At 38.1% G+C, this 19175-nt stretch overlaps 1 protein-coding gene across 1 annotated transcript in view; it reads left to right on the top strand.

Moving 5' to 3' along the window:
* Window positions 1–11704: 11704 nt before the first annotated feature.
* npr3 (natriuretic peptide receptor 3) overlaps window positions 11705–19175 on the top strand; it is a 30545-nt gene continuing 23074 nt past the window's right edge. The window contains exon 1 of the mRNA XM_028578667.1: window positions 11705–12368. Coding sequence (XP_028434468.1) covers window positions 11705–12368 — 664 coding nt within the window. The remainder of the gene's footprint in view (window positions 12369–19175) is intronic.

Raw genomic sequence — 19175 nt, forward strand, 5'->3', positions numbered from 1 at the left:
TCTTACTAACTTCTGTATTTCAGCATTTAGTCATTCCTTTATGTATTTTGTTCCATATGTATTTATTGCTATATTAATTAATGTGTTTATTTGTTTACAGTGTGTACTCTTAATTTGAAAATGGCAATATTAGCTCAAGAAATCAAGTGCCTTTGACTCAGATACTTTACACAGAATGATATTGCTGTATTGTTTGTTTACAATTCAGAAGAATTATATTTAGACTTGGTCCTCAAAATGAATGCAAGTGAATGAGGAGCCGGACACCTGGGAGCAATGGTGGTGTTGACAGTGGACCACAGGGACAGTAGAGGTCGCTAGCTTATTTGTAGATGACTTTAGATAGAGGTTAATCTGCTGATTTTTGAATTCAAAGTTCTACAAAAGTAAAATAACCCTTTAAAACTTTGAGACTTACAAAGTGTTAACATGAGTGCATGGTTTGCACCACAACTTTTGTTGATTAAAAGTTCACATAAAAGTAAAATATACATAACATATATATATATATATATATATATATATATATATATATATATATATATATATTTGCAGCAATAACACATTTCTCAGCAAGATGGTGTGAATATTTGGAATACGGTTATTAGAATAATAAAATAACATAATGGATGATTCGTTAATCTGACAACGGCTGACGCATACACGCATGAACACGCTTGCACAAGCACACGCGCACACACACACACACACACACCAATATAGATAAGGGGAGTACTGGCCCTTTTTTCCCACTGTAAGCGCTGTGCAAGATTCACTTAAGAGTTTGACACAGATCGGTAAATGAACCAATTTCTATACACCTGATCAAGCCAGTCTTTACATCATAGGCTACTGGTTTCATTCTGATAGATACTTTTGGGGTACACCACTTGAGATCCCATAATTTTATCAGTCTGACTCCAAACCTCTCCTGAATTTGCATTGATGGGATTGCACATTACGTCTTTACTTTTTCCATAGGAAGCTTCTAACTATACAATCACAATAAATAACTGGTTCAACCTGTATCAAACACGTTCGAGCAGACAAAAATTTAAAATGACAGTGTCCAAGTGTGAGAAATGACCACCAGATGTCAGTAAAAGCACACACACGGCTGAGGAACCACTCCAACTTATGGATGTCAGTGTGGTACTGTTACTGCAGTGGTCCCACTGTTCAATGTCGCAGTTTTCTACAATTGGTAACGTGTGTCACTATATCAATAAGTAAGTAAATTATAAAGCTCATGTAGTCAAAACTTCACTTCAGCACAACACATGTCAACGTGGACTCAACTGTGGATCACTTTTCATTTTTTTGAGACAAAATGCATTCATTGACCACATCTTTTAAAATCAATCATCAACCACCACCAAACCTCTGTGTCCTTATAGTCCAGTTTGATGATTACATACTATTGTAAAAAAAAAAATATATATTTATTTGCATTTGTTATTTGCAAATTAGACTGCACTTTTCAACATTCTGCAAGATAGATAGCTAGATAGCTAGATAGATAGATAGATAGATAGATAGATAGATAGATAGATAGATAGATAGATTCACAGTGCTGCTCTGGCACCGGAAGTAACATCTACATAGAAATAGTTTTTGAAAAGCATCAACTCCTAATTGGGACATACAACACTGAGCACCTATATGAAACACTTGCGCCAGGTGAGGAAAGGGGACATTTTATGGGACGATGTGGCGTTTCAGCATCTCTTCCAGTCACAGAGTGGTTGACAGCTCATCCCAGGATGGTGTCACTTTACCTTCCACCTCACTCTCTCTTCCTCAACCCCACAGAGGAATTGTTTATCTTGTGGATGGGGAAAGTTTCTGACCACCAGCCACATAATCAGATGTCCCTCTTGAATGCAATGAATATATATACTTTATTTTTCAGCAAATCAGATTGAGATCAAGATCTCATTTGCAAGTGAGACCTGAGTACAAAGTGAAAACTCAAACAAAAATACAATCAAATGAAAATAAGAAAATATTTAAATATCAAGACAAGTATACATGCAGGCATAATTAAAATGAATTATTTGAATAAAATGATTTCAAAAACAAATAACTTAAAATAAAAAATAAATAAAATAAAAAACAAATGCTGGCTGTTTGGACATATCTGCAGAAGATTGCCAGGCAGCTCACGTTTTTCAGACTGTAACAAGCAAATGTTGGGTATTTTAATTTGATTGATGTGCAAAATATCAATGTTTAAATTGAAATATCAATGATCAGAATTAAAGTAGTCCATCATCTTGTACCAGCTCAATAAATTGTTCAGATTTTTACAAAGCAAAGGATGACCACAACTATGCTACATGGACTGAAAGTCCAAATGGAAATTTGAAAGCATGTGATTAGCTAATCGTGAAGACACATTCATGGAATTTGCAATGTTTAGTTAAATGTTTGGTGTAACATTTGGTGTAACATTTTTTATTCCTCTTTTTATTATTATATTTACTGTTTAATCATGAGATAAATGCTGGAATAATGGTACACTTCACAGACTGTTTGCAGAAATATCCTATTATCAGTGGATAGTTTATTTATTTTGTATAATTTTATTTAACACAATGGTAGAAGGTGTAATATGTAGATGCTGCTGTTGAACTGAGTCAGATCACACATTTCAGTTTACAGGAAAGTCCTGATGTCTTTTATTGGAATTGTTTTTATTATTATTATTATTATTATTATTATTATAATAACTTTAGCTTTTGTGATAAATGTTCTGTGTTTGACTGTTCAATGTTCCACGCTTATTAAAAGAAAAACACGTATTGATGGCAGTTCATATCCATGTTCTCATCTTAGTATAAGAATATAGAGCAGTTTAGATGGTGTCTACTACAGAGGTGGTAAGAGTACAAAAATATTCTACTCAAGTAAAAGTATGATTACTTTAATGAACTTTTACTTAAGTACAAATGAAATTACCTACATAAAAAAGTAGCTAATTTTAAATTTACTCAGAGTAAAAGTTACTTAGTTACTTTTTCGCATTGGGATATACTTTTTTATATTTATACTTTTTTAATAACTTATTTATACGCAGTCTTTTGGCACAAAGCCAAAAAAACAAGAAAAACAACAACAAAAAACTCCAAAAAAGCAACAAAAACCTAAAAAACTAAACAAAACAAGCGAAAACCATTTTGATTTGAGTTTGTTGAGATATTTTGCCAAAACAACGTTACCGCTTTTTGATTTCCTTTACTCAGTAACGGATGTGATTTAAAGTGTTGCAAAGTAAAATACTTCAAATGAAACAACAAAAAAATAAAAATACTCAATTACAGTAAAGTGAGTTATTGTAATTCGTTACTTTCCACCTCTGGTCTCTATGTCATGTTTTATCTGTTACACAGTGAATATTGAACGTTGGCTAAACATTTAAAGTGCTCATATTATGCTCATTTTCAGTTTCATAATTGTATTTAGAGGTTGTACAAGAATAGGTTTACATGGTTTCATTTAAAAAAACACCATGTTTTTGTTGTACTGCACATTGCTACAGCTCCTCTTTTCACCCTGTGTGTTGACCTCTCTGTTTTAGCTACAGAGTGAGGCATCTCACTTCTGTTACATTTTTGTTGGGAGTCGCACATGCTCAGTAGCTAGGTAAGGACTACTAGCCAGTCAGGAGCAGAGTATGAGGGCGTGCCATGCTAGCAGCTAGGCGAGCATTATAACGTGTGTTCCAAAGTGACCACGTTTGTCTCTGAAGTAAAGGCTGGACTACAATAGAGCTGTTTGGAGCAGTTGGTGAACAGTGTTTTCTGTTGGAGATGGTAAGTCCCTTTGGGGGGGGACTTTGGGCTTTTTCACTTTGTAAACCTATAACATGCACAAAAAAGACACAATAAAGGAAAGGGAAAAAGCCAAAAAGCAGAATATGAGCACCTTAAGTAAAAAATCGCAAATTGTAATCACAATATGTGGCCAAAAAATCTAAATTTGATTTTTCCCCTAATCGTTCAGCGCTAATGGGTATCAATCTGCTGCTTATAACATTAGATGTTGGATGCTGGCTGCAGGGACTCTCTCCTACCCAGACACCAGAGCATTAGTGAGGTCCAACACTGATGCTGAGTGATGCTTTGGTGCCACACCAAACTGGAAAAAAACATTTCACCTGGCAATATACTGTACTTTTGGCCATATGTGTACATGCAAACTGCACTTTATATTAAAAAGGTGTAGTCATTACGCCAAAAAAGAAAAAGAAAACAACATTAGTGGCCAGAAAAACATGACACAAATAGAGCAGAGCCTGCAGGTATTTGTGCAGCAGGATGTCGTCTCATATCCTGGAAAATTCTCCCACAGACTGAACTAAAAGATGTCATTACATGACAAGGTGTTGGTTTCAGCTTAATGACCATAATTGCAGAATATGTGCTGGTTGTGCTCATTGGTGTAATTTGGACATTTCAGATGAGATAGCACAGAATTGTGCTTTACATCCAGTATAATACTTTACCTTTTCATGTAATGATTTAATGATTTTAAGTGTAATGAGAGCTGTGGAAACCATTGGCATGTACGTCAGCAAATTCCACTCCACTTGCCAGCAAACAAAATGTGTCTTCTGAGTCTTGGTTGGTGAGTCATTAGTGACATGTGCTAATGAGCCACGATAACTGCAAGGCTGCTGCTTGAGCAGAGGATTTGAGCTGAAGTGAATGTTATTTTTTCATTGTAGAACTGCACACAAGACATGTCAAGAACTGAAGAAGTTCTGTTGGTGCAAGGCATAGAGACCAGGTGTAATATAACGTGTTCTGTCCTCGCTAGACGTGTCACTTCCCTATCCAGCTAGACAGACAGTGACCAGGCGAGATGTTGATTCATGGCTTTTAATCTCACGAATCTTTTCTCATTGATCTTTAACATTGTAAAACTGTAAACAAAGAAAATACAGCAATTAGAATTGTACATATTATTCAAAGTGCATAGCTGACTGCACAGTATTTACTGCCTAAATAAAGCACTCAATTGAACATTAAATCAACATATTGAGCATTAAACGTTACATTTTCATGTACATTTGATAATTATATTCTTTGTTTTAGGAAATAGCTTGTAATCACGGAGTCCAAATTAGCCTAATTAACATAACAAAAGATTGCTAGCATACGGCGCTAACTACTGCCCATGTATTGCACAATCACTTTTCATCACAGATTACACAAGCACTTTACGTTTCGTTTATAGCACATTTGCATCTTTAGCTAAATGAATTTACTGTCAAACATGTTAAACCTACTAAACATCATATTTACATGACAAATATTAGTAATTTACAGCCTAATGCGGGCCATGACTTCACCACGCGAGCCGCTCTTCAGCCATGACACTTTACAATGAGCTCAACTCCACGCAACTAAAACGGAAGTTACCAAACATGGTCCTCGCCACAACAGGGCGCTTAAGGGTAGACCTAACCAAATCAAACTGCTGAACCATTACAACATGAGTACAGTTCTTATACACTACTATTTTATGCTACTTTATACTCTAGTCTTACTTTTTACTGCACTGCACTTTTTACTGCACTACTTTTAACAGTTGTGGTTTCTACCTACTTTGATGATTCAGATCTTACACTCAAAACAACCTTTAGAATATAACGCATTATTATAGATTAAACTACTCCACTACAATTTACAAAGTTTTGCAAATTAGCTCCCCTCTACACTGAATCCGAATCGGAAAAGGATGTACTGCCAAGTAAGTAACATTGCGATTCTCTGCAATTCCCTGCGCGGCCGCGTCCTGCTGCGTCCGCCGCATCCACCCGTGCTCTGCAGCGCCACGTTACATCCCGCAACGCCCCGCTGTAATGTTCATATGCACAGAGTAGTCAGGATCCGGTATAGGAGACTGCACTACTCAGTATGACATGATGTGCCCTGCTATGACGTGAACTTCCACGATGACCTTCGTAGTCACTGTTCCATTATCTTTAATGTGACTATTATTGCCACTGTTCATCACACCCCCAACCGGCCCCATCAGACACCGCCTACCAAGAGCCTGGGTCTCTAAAAGGGAGTTTTTCCTTGCCACTGTCGCAACAGCCACTGCTAATGCTTGCTCTTGAGGGAATTACTGTAATTGTTGGGGTCTTGGAATTTGTAGAGTGTGGTCTAGACCTACTCTATCTGTAAAGTGCGTTAATTGATTTTCCGGCCACTTGGGGGCAGCATGACAAGCTGTTGTTATGGCGAACATGTTAGCAAACGGTTGCCTACTAACACATCAGTTCCATAACATCGGTTGAGTTTGTGTCCACCAGAAGGATGCACTCTGTTTTAGTTCTGTTTTTGGTCTCCACCAACGGCAGAGAAAAATATCTGTCTGTTTAGCTGCTAAATGCTCCACTATGTTCTCCAGCTCGTCTCTAACTGTGTGTCTGCTGTTTGCTGCCGAGCAGGTAGTGTTCAGTGGGTTTATCAGAGCTTTTTCTCTGAAAACAGCTGTCTGTTGCTGCAGATGGAAACAAGTTTGATGAGAAAGAAGAAAAAAGAGACAATGACTATGTTTACATGCACATAATATTCCTGTTTTGCCCTTATTCCGAAAAGACGATATTCTGACTGAGCTGTTTACATGGCTTCAAGAAGCTTGTTGAAAGAATGAAAGAGGGACGCTGTGTTCACACGCATGTAAACATAGTCAATGAATAATAGAGCTGAGAAGAACCGCTGAGTTAATGATCATTCTCTGTGGGATTTTCTCTAGCAACCCTTTTCACATTACACACAGGCATTTGAGGCATTGTCAGTTGTATACTTAAAGTATATTTTAACACTATTGTATTGCTTCTTTTATAAGCAAGTAAATGATCTGAATACATCCTCCAAACTGAAAGAGATAATTCTGAAAGTGTCCAACTAAACTACATATGACATGTTAATTAATCTAACTGCAGCAACAATCACTGTAATGGACATGATTTCATCCTGGGTGTATTGGTTTAAATTTCACACAGATTCTCCTTACAGTAGCCCACATCCTCATTCACACGGTCCAAATACAGACATGTTGTATTGAGATAACAATGAAGAATACTGAATCTTACATAGCAAAAGAGAGAGAGATAATAGTATGTAGCGAACATTTGGATCCAAATTCAATTCCTCTTCGGCAAAAATTGTACATAATCCTAGATTGCATGTTCTGAAATGATGAGGTCATGTTAATCTATATTTTGGTTATTGCCAACAAATCTTATGAAAAGACTAACACAAACATTGTTTGTCTGTCAGTACTTTCTGATTTCCTTACCTTTCGGCTCAAATATATATTTTCTTTTTGTTTTAAGCCTCAGTAACTTCCTAAAACAGCTTCTCACTGTAATTTTTAGCAAACATTACTCAGTAACAGTGCATTTGTCGTTGACCACTTTTCAGCGGCACATTAAACCACATCTAATGTTCCAGTGAGGATTTGTGGCAGCAGGACAGTGTGTGTGTGTGTCTGTGTGCCTGTTTGTATGTGTGTGTGAGATTGAATCAAAATAAACAGTGTGTGTTAATGGTAATGAAGTACACCAGTGTGGAGTGATGTGTTTTTAACAGTTTTTGGACAATAATGGATCTCTATGGCACAGAGGAAAAAGATATGTGTATATATGATACACACACAATATTTATATATATATATATATATATATATATATATATATATATATATATATGTACTTAAAACAGAATATCACCAGATTCAGCCCCATTTTGTATGTCATGGTACAAAAGTAATTTCATTAATATCTTGTTATAGCTAGTTATTTGAGGGTCTGAAATGTTTGCAGAGAGAGGAAGATGTTCACACAGGACACAGAGAAGTAACATTGGATTACCAAAGGAAGAAATCAGTGTGTGGGAAAAAAATATTTTCCTGTATACATTACTTTTTTTTTTTTTTTTTTTGATTGGGACAATGCACATTAATCAACATTTTGGTAAATGTGCTAGTGTTAGCCAGATGGCCAATTTTCAACTGTAGATCAGGCTGCCATATTTGAAAAAAATTGCTAGTGTTTCCTCTCATTGTGTACTTCATTTTTACGTTTTAAGAAAAACATGACATCTTTAAGCCATTGTGAAACTGAAGGAGAGTTTAAAGACTTCTACTGTAAAATAATTCGATATCTGGTTAGTAAAGCTGTGAAACAAATTGAGTTAAACTGACTCGTCCAGGGTCCCAAAAATAGCAATTAAGGGACATGTTTGAAAATGTATTCCTGTTATAATTGCAATTGTGTTGAAATAAGCAGATCAGTCACGATATTCTTGAGCAAATACTTTGATGTTGATATTGCGGCGGTATTGTTAAGGTTTACAATTGGTGCTTTAATAAATAGAATGGTATTATAAATAATAGCAAATAATAAAACAGCTAGAACAATCTGGTAAGTTCGGAAAATGACATCACTTTACTGTAATACAGCCTTTAAAACCAGGAAAAGACAACACTTAAGCCATAAAACGATATTACGACATCCAAAATCCAAGACGATAACGATAACGATATGAGTATCATGATAGCAATATAATATCGATGTATTCCCCAGCCATAATCTATACACAGTCATATTTGCTTGACTGGAAGAAGAAAAACTGCTTAGATAAATATCAGATAGTGTCCCGTGGCCAGGAAAAGAAGCTGTGGAGCATTTGACGTTTTTCACCTCTGAATTAAATGTGAAGCTGGTCCGAGAATTGATTTCTTTAACATTATCTCATGATTTGATATTTCCTCTGTATTCATAGTTTACCCTTTTCACGGAGCAAACTGGCGATATCGACATGAATAACTTACAGCTACTGTACACTGAAACCCAAAGGTGAACTGTTGGGTTTCAAAACATCAACAGTAAGGTGGAAAGACAATTTTGGCATATAGCGTCAATGCAAGTAGTTCTCCATCCTCAATCTATTTTCTGAGTATCAAATACTTACCCCATCAGCTTGAAACAATCGCTTTTTAACAAAAATATTCTGAGATACGTCTTGCATGGGTAGCAGCAAGTATTTTAGAAATATTTTGGAAAAGCAAAATGGCTTGGAACATAGAGAGTGGCAACAGATTCTCACTCCCATCTCGTAAAATACAGATGCTTGGTCAGGTGCCTTTGTCGTTGTTATTGACGCTAAAAGTCTCCTTTAGTGTCATATAAGGCGCTTTATCTAAATGCGCTTGGTCGGGACTATTGGCGTCACTTTTGATGCAATTATTTTAAGGAAAAGGTCGTGGGTGGTCTTACATTTTCGTGACACGCGGGAAGAACGGGACGGAAGAACGGGACGGTTGGGTTTAGGAAAAGAAGCACGGGACGGTTGGGTTTAAGAAAGGGTTAGGATTAGGGAACCCCGGTCTCCTGGGTGAATGGCCTGTGTTGTTTGACCCATCCACCACCCTAGCTAACCTCCCTACACAGAATTTTGGCCTTTCATACTACTCGCTACCGTAGTCACTCTTAGTGCTAGGTCATCTTCAAACCCCGTGTAGCTGCTGCTCTGTACGTGCTCCCCGGGTTTACTATGCACGTGTGGACTGAGAACTTTGTATGGAGGACAACAACTATTATAGATTTTATTATAGATCAATTTATACACCAACACTATCACATATAATTGCTGTGTGGGACAAAATGTAACAGTGGTTATGTGAAATACCTTGAATTAAGCTTTTTCCACCAGGGAGGCGATTTTCTCATCCTGTGCTTTAAGTACTTGAAATGTTGTTAAATGAATCCTCGTTCAAAGCACTAACGAACACCAGACTTAGCAATTCTCAAAAAATAATGGCTGCCATCATCCATCTGTGTGTGTGTGTGTGTGTGTGTGTGTGTGTGTGTGTGTGTGTGTGTGTGTGTGTGTGTAAGTAAGTAAAGTTTATTTGTATAGCACCTTTCACAGATAAAAATCACAAAGTGCTTCACAATAAAATGTAATACAATACAACAAATTAAAATACAAGAACATACAAATAGAAAACAAAATAAACAACCATAAAAAAAACCTTGACTATCTAAAAACCTGCTTGAACAGCAGAGGCTTTTTAAAAGATTCGACAGACGAAAATGTAGAAAGGGAGGCAAGACATTCCACAGCCTAGGAGCCACTGCTTGGAACGATCGGTCCCCTCTAGTTTTAAACTGAGTGCGGGGAGCCACTAATAGCCTCTGACCTAATGACCTCAGACTACGGGTGGGAGTATGAAGCTGTATCAAGTCAGAGATGTAGGGGGGGACTTGACCGTGCAGGGCTCTAAAAGTAAGGATCAGGATTTTAAATTGAATTCTATACTGGACTGGTAACCAGGGAAGTGATGCTAAAACAGGTGTGATGTGTGCTCTTTTGTGCACACATCACGTGTGAGTTAAAAGCCTCGCAGCAGAGTTCTGAACAGCCTGGAGACGGTGAAGCTCCTTCTTACTCAAACAGGTAAAAAGGAAATGAAAGCATGAATGATCATCTCCAACTGTGTGTGTGTGTGTGTGTGTGTGTGTGTGTGTGTGTGTGTGTGTGTGTGTCAGGCTAATCTCTATAAAAACAGATATCTGCCTATGAATGCAGAATCTGTAGGCGGGACCCGATTTGTGCACCAGAAGCGTTCTGGTTTCCGTTTGTTGGCAAAGCAGTGTTGACCAATCCTGTTGGAGCCGGCTTTGGTTGGATACAGTTTACAGTCCGTGTAGAGAGAAAAAGACTTCTCTTGTTGTTTTGATGCAGTTTTCTCTGCATTAGCCATTCAATGTATTTACATTCTGTAATTAGGCTACCTTTCTATATGGTAGTTTTTAATGTTAATGGCGGAGTCCGCCATTCCTGATCTGGATTTAAATTGCCTACCTACACATAGGCCTACCTACAACTTGAGTTTGTTCAGTTGTACAGTAAACAGATAGGCTGCTCTTCTGTTGTACTTCTGACAAAGTAGCTGCTCAAGGAGTGAAGGGCTGTAGCCTAGTATTAAATACAACTTGATGTTACTACGTTACTGAAATCTTAAGGATTGTCCTAAGTGTTATAGGACCCCAAAATGAAATACAGCATCTAAGGTGCTTTTACATGAGCACTACTTTTTGACCCCTGGCTGCTAGATTTGCATCATGAATAATAGCATCTTTGAAAAACACACACACAGGAAAGATCTGTACTTTGTTTGTTGTTTCAAGCTTACAGAACCATAATTCCCATTAACTGCATTTAACTCGCGCTGTGTTGAAGTGGCTCATTGTGAGCTCCGGCGGCAGTGTCGCTTTAAGAAGGAGGTGCGCAGCGCTCCGGTGACGCAGGAATAATCCTGAAAAGATGCTTCAAAACTCCAGGCCAGAGCCAGCGTGTGTGTTGGCTGCTGGCTGAGCTGGAAGAACCCTCCGAGCCTGGCAGGATCAGCTGTTGGGGAAGAATATTTTGAGCAGGTTCAGGAGCATTCGGAAGGAACTCTCAATGCAGAAGAAAACACACACACAGTCAGGCAGATCCGCTTCTTTAAAAAACCAATACAGTTATTTGCCATTAAGCCATTTACGCACGGCGGAGGGCTTTCTGTTTGCAGCTGTATGTGCGCTGCCAAGTGGAGCCAACTTGAGGAAAGAAACATTTGAAGAACATCTGTCCAACACTTTGTCATTTATCTGAAGCGGGACTTGGAAAGTGGCATCATGCCATATCTCAGCACACTGTGTGTGTACTACTTTTTGATGCTTCTGAGCCCAGTTTTGACAAATACCATCACCGAAGACATAGAGGTTTTGGTGTTTTTGCCACAAAATAATTCCTACCCATTTTCACACACCAGAGTGTCACCGGCGATCCTTTACGCGCAGCAGAGGCTGAAGACAGACGGAGGACAGTACTCCGGGTTCCGCTTCAACATCCACTTTGAGAACTCCAACTGTTTCAATGATGCTCTGTTTGTGTTAGTGGACAGGTCGTGCGGGCGCAAGCCGGATCTGATTCTGGGTCCGGTGTGCGAGTACGAGGCTGCGGCGGTGGTGAGGCTGGCATCCCACTGGGACATCCCGGTGATCTCGGCAGGTGCCCTGGCCGCCGGCTTCAGCAACAAGAACGCCGAGTACTCCCACCTGACCCGCATCGCTCCGTCCTACGTGAAGATGGCAGAGACGTTCACCGCGGTGTTCGAGCACTTCAGCTGGAGGAGCGCGCTGCTGGTCTACGAAGACGACAAGGAGGAGCGGAACTGCTACTTCACTCTGGAGGGGGTCTATCATCTGATGGCCGACTTTAACATCAAGACCTATGCTGTTTCCCAAGAGGATCGCCTGGACACCGACGACATCCTCCAAAACATCCATGACACCGAAGGTAGGCGGAATGTCGGAAGAAGTATCAGATATTTTAGGCTACTTCAGTAAAAGTACTAATACCACACTGTTACAAGTAAAAGCATTGAAACATTACATTAAAAGTCTGTCAGTATCATCAGGAGAGTGTAGTTAAAGTATTAAAAGTAAAGAAATCCTCCCATTGTAGAAAGAGTAAAGGATCCAACCAGCTGTGTGTTTAATGGTCTCATCATCTCAGCTGGACTTGTAGCCGTTATATTGTCGGCTAGTTTACTTTAGAATCAAACATCAGATTTATAAACTACATGTGTTCTGTGTGCAGAAATATTGTGTAAAGTAACTAGTAACTAAAGCTGTAACAGATGAATGTAGTGGAGTAACTAAAGTAACTAGTAACTAAAGCTGTAACAGATGAATGTAGCGGAGTAACTAAAGTAACTAGTAACTAAAGCTGTAACAGATGAATGTAGTGGAGTAACTAAAGTAACTAGTAACTAAAGCTGTAACCGATGAATGTAGTGGAGTAAAAAGTACAATATTTCTCTCTGAAATGTAGCGGAGTAGAAGTAGAAAGTGGCATGAAAAGAAAAGACTCAAGTAAAGTACAAGTACCTCAACATTTGGACTGAAGTACAGTACTGGAGTAAATGTACTTTAGTTACATTCCTCCACTGTGTCTAAGTGAATTAGATAGTTCCATTAGAGAAAACGAATTTGAGCCATGTAAATAAAAATCTTAGCCTTAGAAACATTATTACATACTAGCAGTAATCTGATTACTTTGAGGTCTGGTTTTATTTGAGATAAAGTGGGTTAATATGACTTTATTTTTTTACAGTTGTCCCCAACTAGTTATAACTGCAACACTCTGACTTCTTGCATTCAATCTAATATTATAGTTTTGAAAATATATCAATTGTATTATTAATTAGTGCACATATGCTTCCTATATCAGAAGATGACTAGTGTATTTCAAGTAGTGTTTGAGTTATGAAGGAAAATGTAATATTTTTTTTTTTACAATTGCCCCCGGTCACCCCTACTTAAATAACAGCTAGTCATTTACAGTGGTGGAATGTAACTAAGTACATTTACTCCAGTACTGTACTTGAGTCCAAATGTTGACGTACTTGTACTTTACTTGAGTCTTTTCTTTTCATGCCACTTTCTACTTCTACTCCGCTACATTTCAGAGAGAAATATTGTAGCCTACTTTTTACTCCACTACATTCATCTGTTACAGCTTTAGTTACTAGTTACTTTAGTTACTCCACTACATTCATCTGTTACAGCTGTAGTTACTAGTTACTTTAGTTACTCCACTACATTCATCTGTTACAGCTTTAGTTACTAGTTACTTTACACATTAATATTTCTGCACACAGAACACATGTAGTTTATAAAATCTGATGTTTGATTCTAAAGTAAACTAGCCGACAATATAACGGCTACAAGTCCAGCTGAGATGATGAGACCATTAAACACACAGCTGGTTGGATCCTTTACTCTTTCTACAATGGTTTAATACTTTAACTACATTCTCCTGATGATACCTAACGACTTTTACTTAAGTAACATTTGCAATGCAGGACTTTTACTGTAACAGAGTATTTTTACAGTGTGGTATAAGTACTTTAACCTGAGTAAAAGATCTGAATACTTCTTCCACCATTGGTCATTTAATAGTTCACCTACCTATACAATCAAGTTACATGTCATGAGTTATTCACATTGTAATTTGGTATCACAAGTCAGTGTCTGTGTCATTTAAAATGAGACGAATCAAAGGTGAAAATGGATTTTCCTTTCACGTGCAGCATGACAACACTGTCGGCTTCACTTCACAACTGGTCTGCCCACTAAACTGATTGTTTAAGTAATTACTGTTTGATAATCCATGTTTCTCAAACACCAAGATGGGCTTGCTTTTAAAGATAATTGAATTCATGCACAAAATAATGATGATTATTACTATAATCAGGCTATCGCAGCCAAGGGCATAGGTTTTGTTTCCACAGTGTGTGTGTGGGGTACATTGCAACTGGGGGGTCTGGGGATCCTCCCCCAGAAGATTTTGAGCGTCAAACTCTTCATTTCCTGCATTCTGGCGAATTTTTGAAAATGTTCTGGTACAGGATATAAAATCCTCTGTTCCAGACTCAAACAACACAAAAATTAAAACGATAAAAACTAATTTGAAGCACATTGTTTTCATGAATCACATTCATTTCATGATTAAAAATGACTTACATTTCATAAATAAGTTGCAAACAAGGCAAGGCAAGGCAAAGCAAGGCAGCTTTATTTATATAGCACATTTCAGCAACAGGGCAATTCAAAGTGCTTTACATAAAACATTAAAGAGCAGTTAGAAAATTAAAAAACAATAATAAACAAATTAAAAACATTAAAAGACAAGAATAAAATTGATAGTGCAGTATAGGAATAAAAGTTACAGTGCAGTATAAGAAATTAAAGTTAATAAAATAGATTATTTAAAGAAAAGCAACATCAAAAAGATAGGTCTTTAGCTTAGATTTAAAAGAACTGAGAGTTGCAGCGGACCTACAGGTTTCTGGGAGTTTGTTCCAGATATGTGGAGCATAAAAACTGAACGCTGCTTCCCCCTGTTTAGTTCTGACTCTGGGGACAACAAGTAGACCTGTCCCAGACCACCTGAGAGGTCTGGGTGGGTCATAATGTAGTAACAGATCAGAAATGTATTTTGGCCCTAAACTGTTTAGTGATTTATAAACCAGTAAAAGTATTTTGAAATCAATTCTTTGAGGCACTGGAAGCCAGTGTAGAGACTTCAGTACTGGAGTGATGTGATCCACTTTCTTGGTTTTAGTGAGGACTCGAGCAGCAGCGTTTTGAATCAGCTGCAGCTGTCTGATTGATTTTTTAGGGAGACCTGTAAAGACACCGTTACAGTAGTCAAGTCTACTGAAGATAAAAGCATGGACAAGTTTTTCCAGATCCTGCTGAGACATAAGCCCTTTAACCCTTGATATATATTTTAAGGTGATAATAGGCTGATTTTTTAATTATGTTAATGTGGCTTTTAAAATTTAGGTCTGAGTCCATGACTACACCAAGATTTCTTGCTTTGTCTGTTGTTTTTAACATTGTCGTTTGAAGCTGAGCGCTGACTTTCAATCGTTCCTCTTTTGCTCCAAAAACAACCACCTCCGTTTTTCTTCATTTAATTTAAGAAAGTTCTGGCACATCCAATCATTAATCTGTTCAATGCACATATTTAATTGTTGTATTGGGCTATAGTTCCCTGGCGATAAGGTTATGTAAATTTGTGTGTCATCCGCATAACTATGGTAACTTATTTTGTTATTTTCCATAATCTGAGCCAGTGGAAGCATGTAGATGTTGAACAGAAGAGGCCCCAGAACTGAGCCTTGGGGAACTCCGCACGTCATATTTGTATGCTCAGATGTATAATTACCTATAGACACAAAGTAGTCCCTATTCTTTAAATAGGATTCAAACCACTTTAGTACTGAGCCAGAAAGACCAACCCAGTTTTCCAATCGGTCAAGCAATACGTATGTCATGGTCTACCGTATCAAATGCAGCACTGAGATCAAGTAATACTAAGACTGAAATTTTGCCACTATCTGTGTTTAAGTGGATGTCATTAAAGACTTTAACAATAGCTGTCTCAGTGCTGTGGTGTGGTCGAAAACCTGACTGGAAGGCATCAAAACTGTTGTTTAGCGATAAGAAAAGGGTTAGTTGTTGAAAAACCACTTTTTCTATGATTTTACTTAAAAATGGAAGGTTTGATATTGGCCTATAGTTGCTCATTAGTGTCATGTCTAGATTGTTCTTTTTTAGGAGTGGCTTGATGACTGCCGTTTTCAGGGCCTGTGGGAAGATACCTGAGAGCAGAGATGTGTTTACAATCTGTAGAAGATCAGAAGCCAAACAATTCGAAACATTTTTGAAAACACCCGTTGGTAGAATATCAAGGCAACAGGAGGAGGTTTTCAGATGTTGTATTATGTCCTCCAGGTTTTTAAGGTTGATCGTATGAAATTGTGTCATGTTGGAATTTGTTTTGCGTGCACACTGTGACAACACATATCCTGTACTTGATATGGAAGCACTGACTGTTTGTCTAATTTTCTGAATTTTGTCTGTGAAGAAGGAGGCAAAGTCATTGCAAGCCTCGGTAGACAACAGTTCAGATGCTACTGGTACTGGTTAATCTATCAACAGTAGCAAACAAAGCACCTGAATTATTATTGTTTCTGGCAATAATGTCAGAGAAAAAGGACCGCCTTGCATTCCTTAGTTCCAGATTATAAATGCGAAGTCTCTCTTTATAAGTATTATAATGGACCTGGAGATTAGATTTTCGCCAACTGCGTTCAGCTTTTCGACACTCTCTTTTTTCTGTTCTCACAACTATAAAATTTCTCCATGGAGATCTTTTCTTACCAGAGACAGCTTTGACCTTAGTGGGAGCAATAGCATCAATAACATTCGTAATTTTACAGTTGAAATTATCTACAAGCTCAGTGACTGAGGCCCCAGTGAGGGTGGGTGTAGAGGAGAAAAGCTGAATGAATGATTCACTGGTGTTTTCAGTGATATACAAGCTTTATAGTTGTACATTACATCTCTTGACAGACAAATGTATCCAACACAGTCTTGTTGTCAAGTGATATCTTCCAAAGGTCCAGTCTTTTTAAGACCAAATTCCCTCTGTGTGTCCCTATTCCTCCACTGCTCATCATGTAAACCATAGATGTAAAGACTGTCCATGGAAACAAAATAGTGACATCAAATAATGCAAAGTTAAAATCAAGCGATCAAAATATTTTGCAAAATGAATAAAATGCAGGTTAATGTAAACAGTATTGTAAATATATGAAGATGCCACTTTGATAGTGATTGGACATTAGCTTTGGATTTAATTAATAATTGAAATAAATGTTTGATAGGTTAATAACAATCATTAGCAGCAGCCCAACTGCCCACCTACTTAGCCCCTGTTCCCCCGCAGAGCCAAGTAAAGCCACTTCATCCATCCCAGGAGCGAACGCTGAGGTGATGGACATCTGTGTTTTATTTGTCCTCACCCCACCCACACTCACTTTTTAGATTTTACATAATGTTCTGTGTGCTGTTGGCACAGAACATCATCCATATCATGCTAACCGACTGAAGAGATGAGCCGCAGGGGTTAGTTCTCTGAAAATGTTCAGAGGTCTTTGGAATTGGCAGACAGAAAGTGAGTGACCAAAATGGGATTCACTATCTCCATATGTGGCCTAAAGCTGTGAGTGATTAGAGCTCTTACAGTCCAGTAAGACCTTAAACACGGTCATTGTTTTATTTTGCACCATTTCAGGACAGAAGGCATTCTCTCAGGTTCTGCTAGTGAGATTTTTATGAGTAACTAAGCATAGTAGAAAATAAGCCAGTTTAATATGTTTTTATTTTATTACAGGTGTGTTGTATTTTATAGGTCTGCCCCCTCCCAGCTGATTAGTCGACTAAGATTTATAACGCTTTTTCAATGCTGATAGTTTGCCGGTAGTGAGACCCAGGCAAACAAAATGCTTTTTTTTCCATGAACAGAAAACTAATTTTGAATATTTTACTGACTACCTAACAACATGAATTAGTAGCAGTAGTAGGACTGTTATATTATTTCAGCATGAGGCATACAGTATACAAAACTAGGCTATTACTGTACTAGTGCAGTCTAATGTAAATGTGCACAATGACTACACTAGTCCTGTTGATTTGGTATCACTTTTCTCCCTTAAAGTCGAACCAAATGAGAATGTGGGTATATGCCAAGGCTGTTCAGGCCTGATAAGCAGCTCGTTGGCTATAATCCTCTGATTTCATTTCCCGATTACATCGCCTCATATGACAGAAGTGGCTGTTGTATAAATTAGCATATATTAAACATGCTAAATGCTGCAGAGCCACAAAGTGCACCTGGTGGCATGAAATTAGTATTCCCGGCATGTCAGGTGCTTAAACCAAGAGGTTTAAAGGGTTTCAGCAAATATTGTACAGCTTTCAACAAAAACTGAGCGGTGTTAGAGGGGAGAGGCAGGCCGTCATTAGCCTGCTTCAGCACATGATATATATTTGGGATTCACCTGTGTAAATGCCAAATCTTAATATAACATGGTCTGAAGGTTTCATATCGATGATGCTGTTGCATTTCTCAGCTTTGCCAACAGCAATCAGGCACACAGCCATCAGTGCTCTGGCACTTTAGATTCCTGTAGATATGACCAGTCTGCACACTGGAGTCAGTCATGCTGTCACATTCACATTTCCAGAACACAATCTACAATGTCCTTGGTTTGCCACTGGCAGTATCCTTCAACAGCACAGTCTTATAACCATACTGTCTGAACTGTCAAAGCCATTGAAAACATCCAGAAGCTGCACATATTTGGTTTTAAATCTATTTTTCATTTATTTATTTCCCCTAGCTGAATGCCCCTACAGCGTATTGGCGTCCTGAGCCTTTCCTTATCTCACACAGCAGCAGCTCCAAGCCCATCTGATTATAGGTTGTGTGTCTTAGCTACAGTATACTAAAGGGTCAGGTCAGATCCAGAATTGATTTTCAAGATAATTCAGGGTTGAGCATGATTTATGCTTCTGCAGAGGCTCCATGCAGAGCTTTCTCCGTAGCCTACGTGAGTGGCCTGAAGTTTATACTTGTGTGTTGATCTCTTTGAGAGAATAGCAGGGTCGGTGTGTGTGTGTGTGTGTGTGTGTGTGTGTGTGTGTGTGTGTGTGTGTGTGTGTGTGTGTGTGTGTGTGTGGTAGA

The sequence above is a fragment of the Perca flavescens genome, chromosome 5 (genome assembly GCF_004354835.1).
Source record: "Perca flavescens isolate YP-PL-M2 chromosome 5, PFLA_1.0, whole genome shotgun sequence".
In the NCBI taxonomy this organism is placed as follows: domain Eukaryota; kingdom Metazoa; phylum Chordata; class Actinopteri; order Perciformes; family Percidae; genus Perca; species Perca flavescens.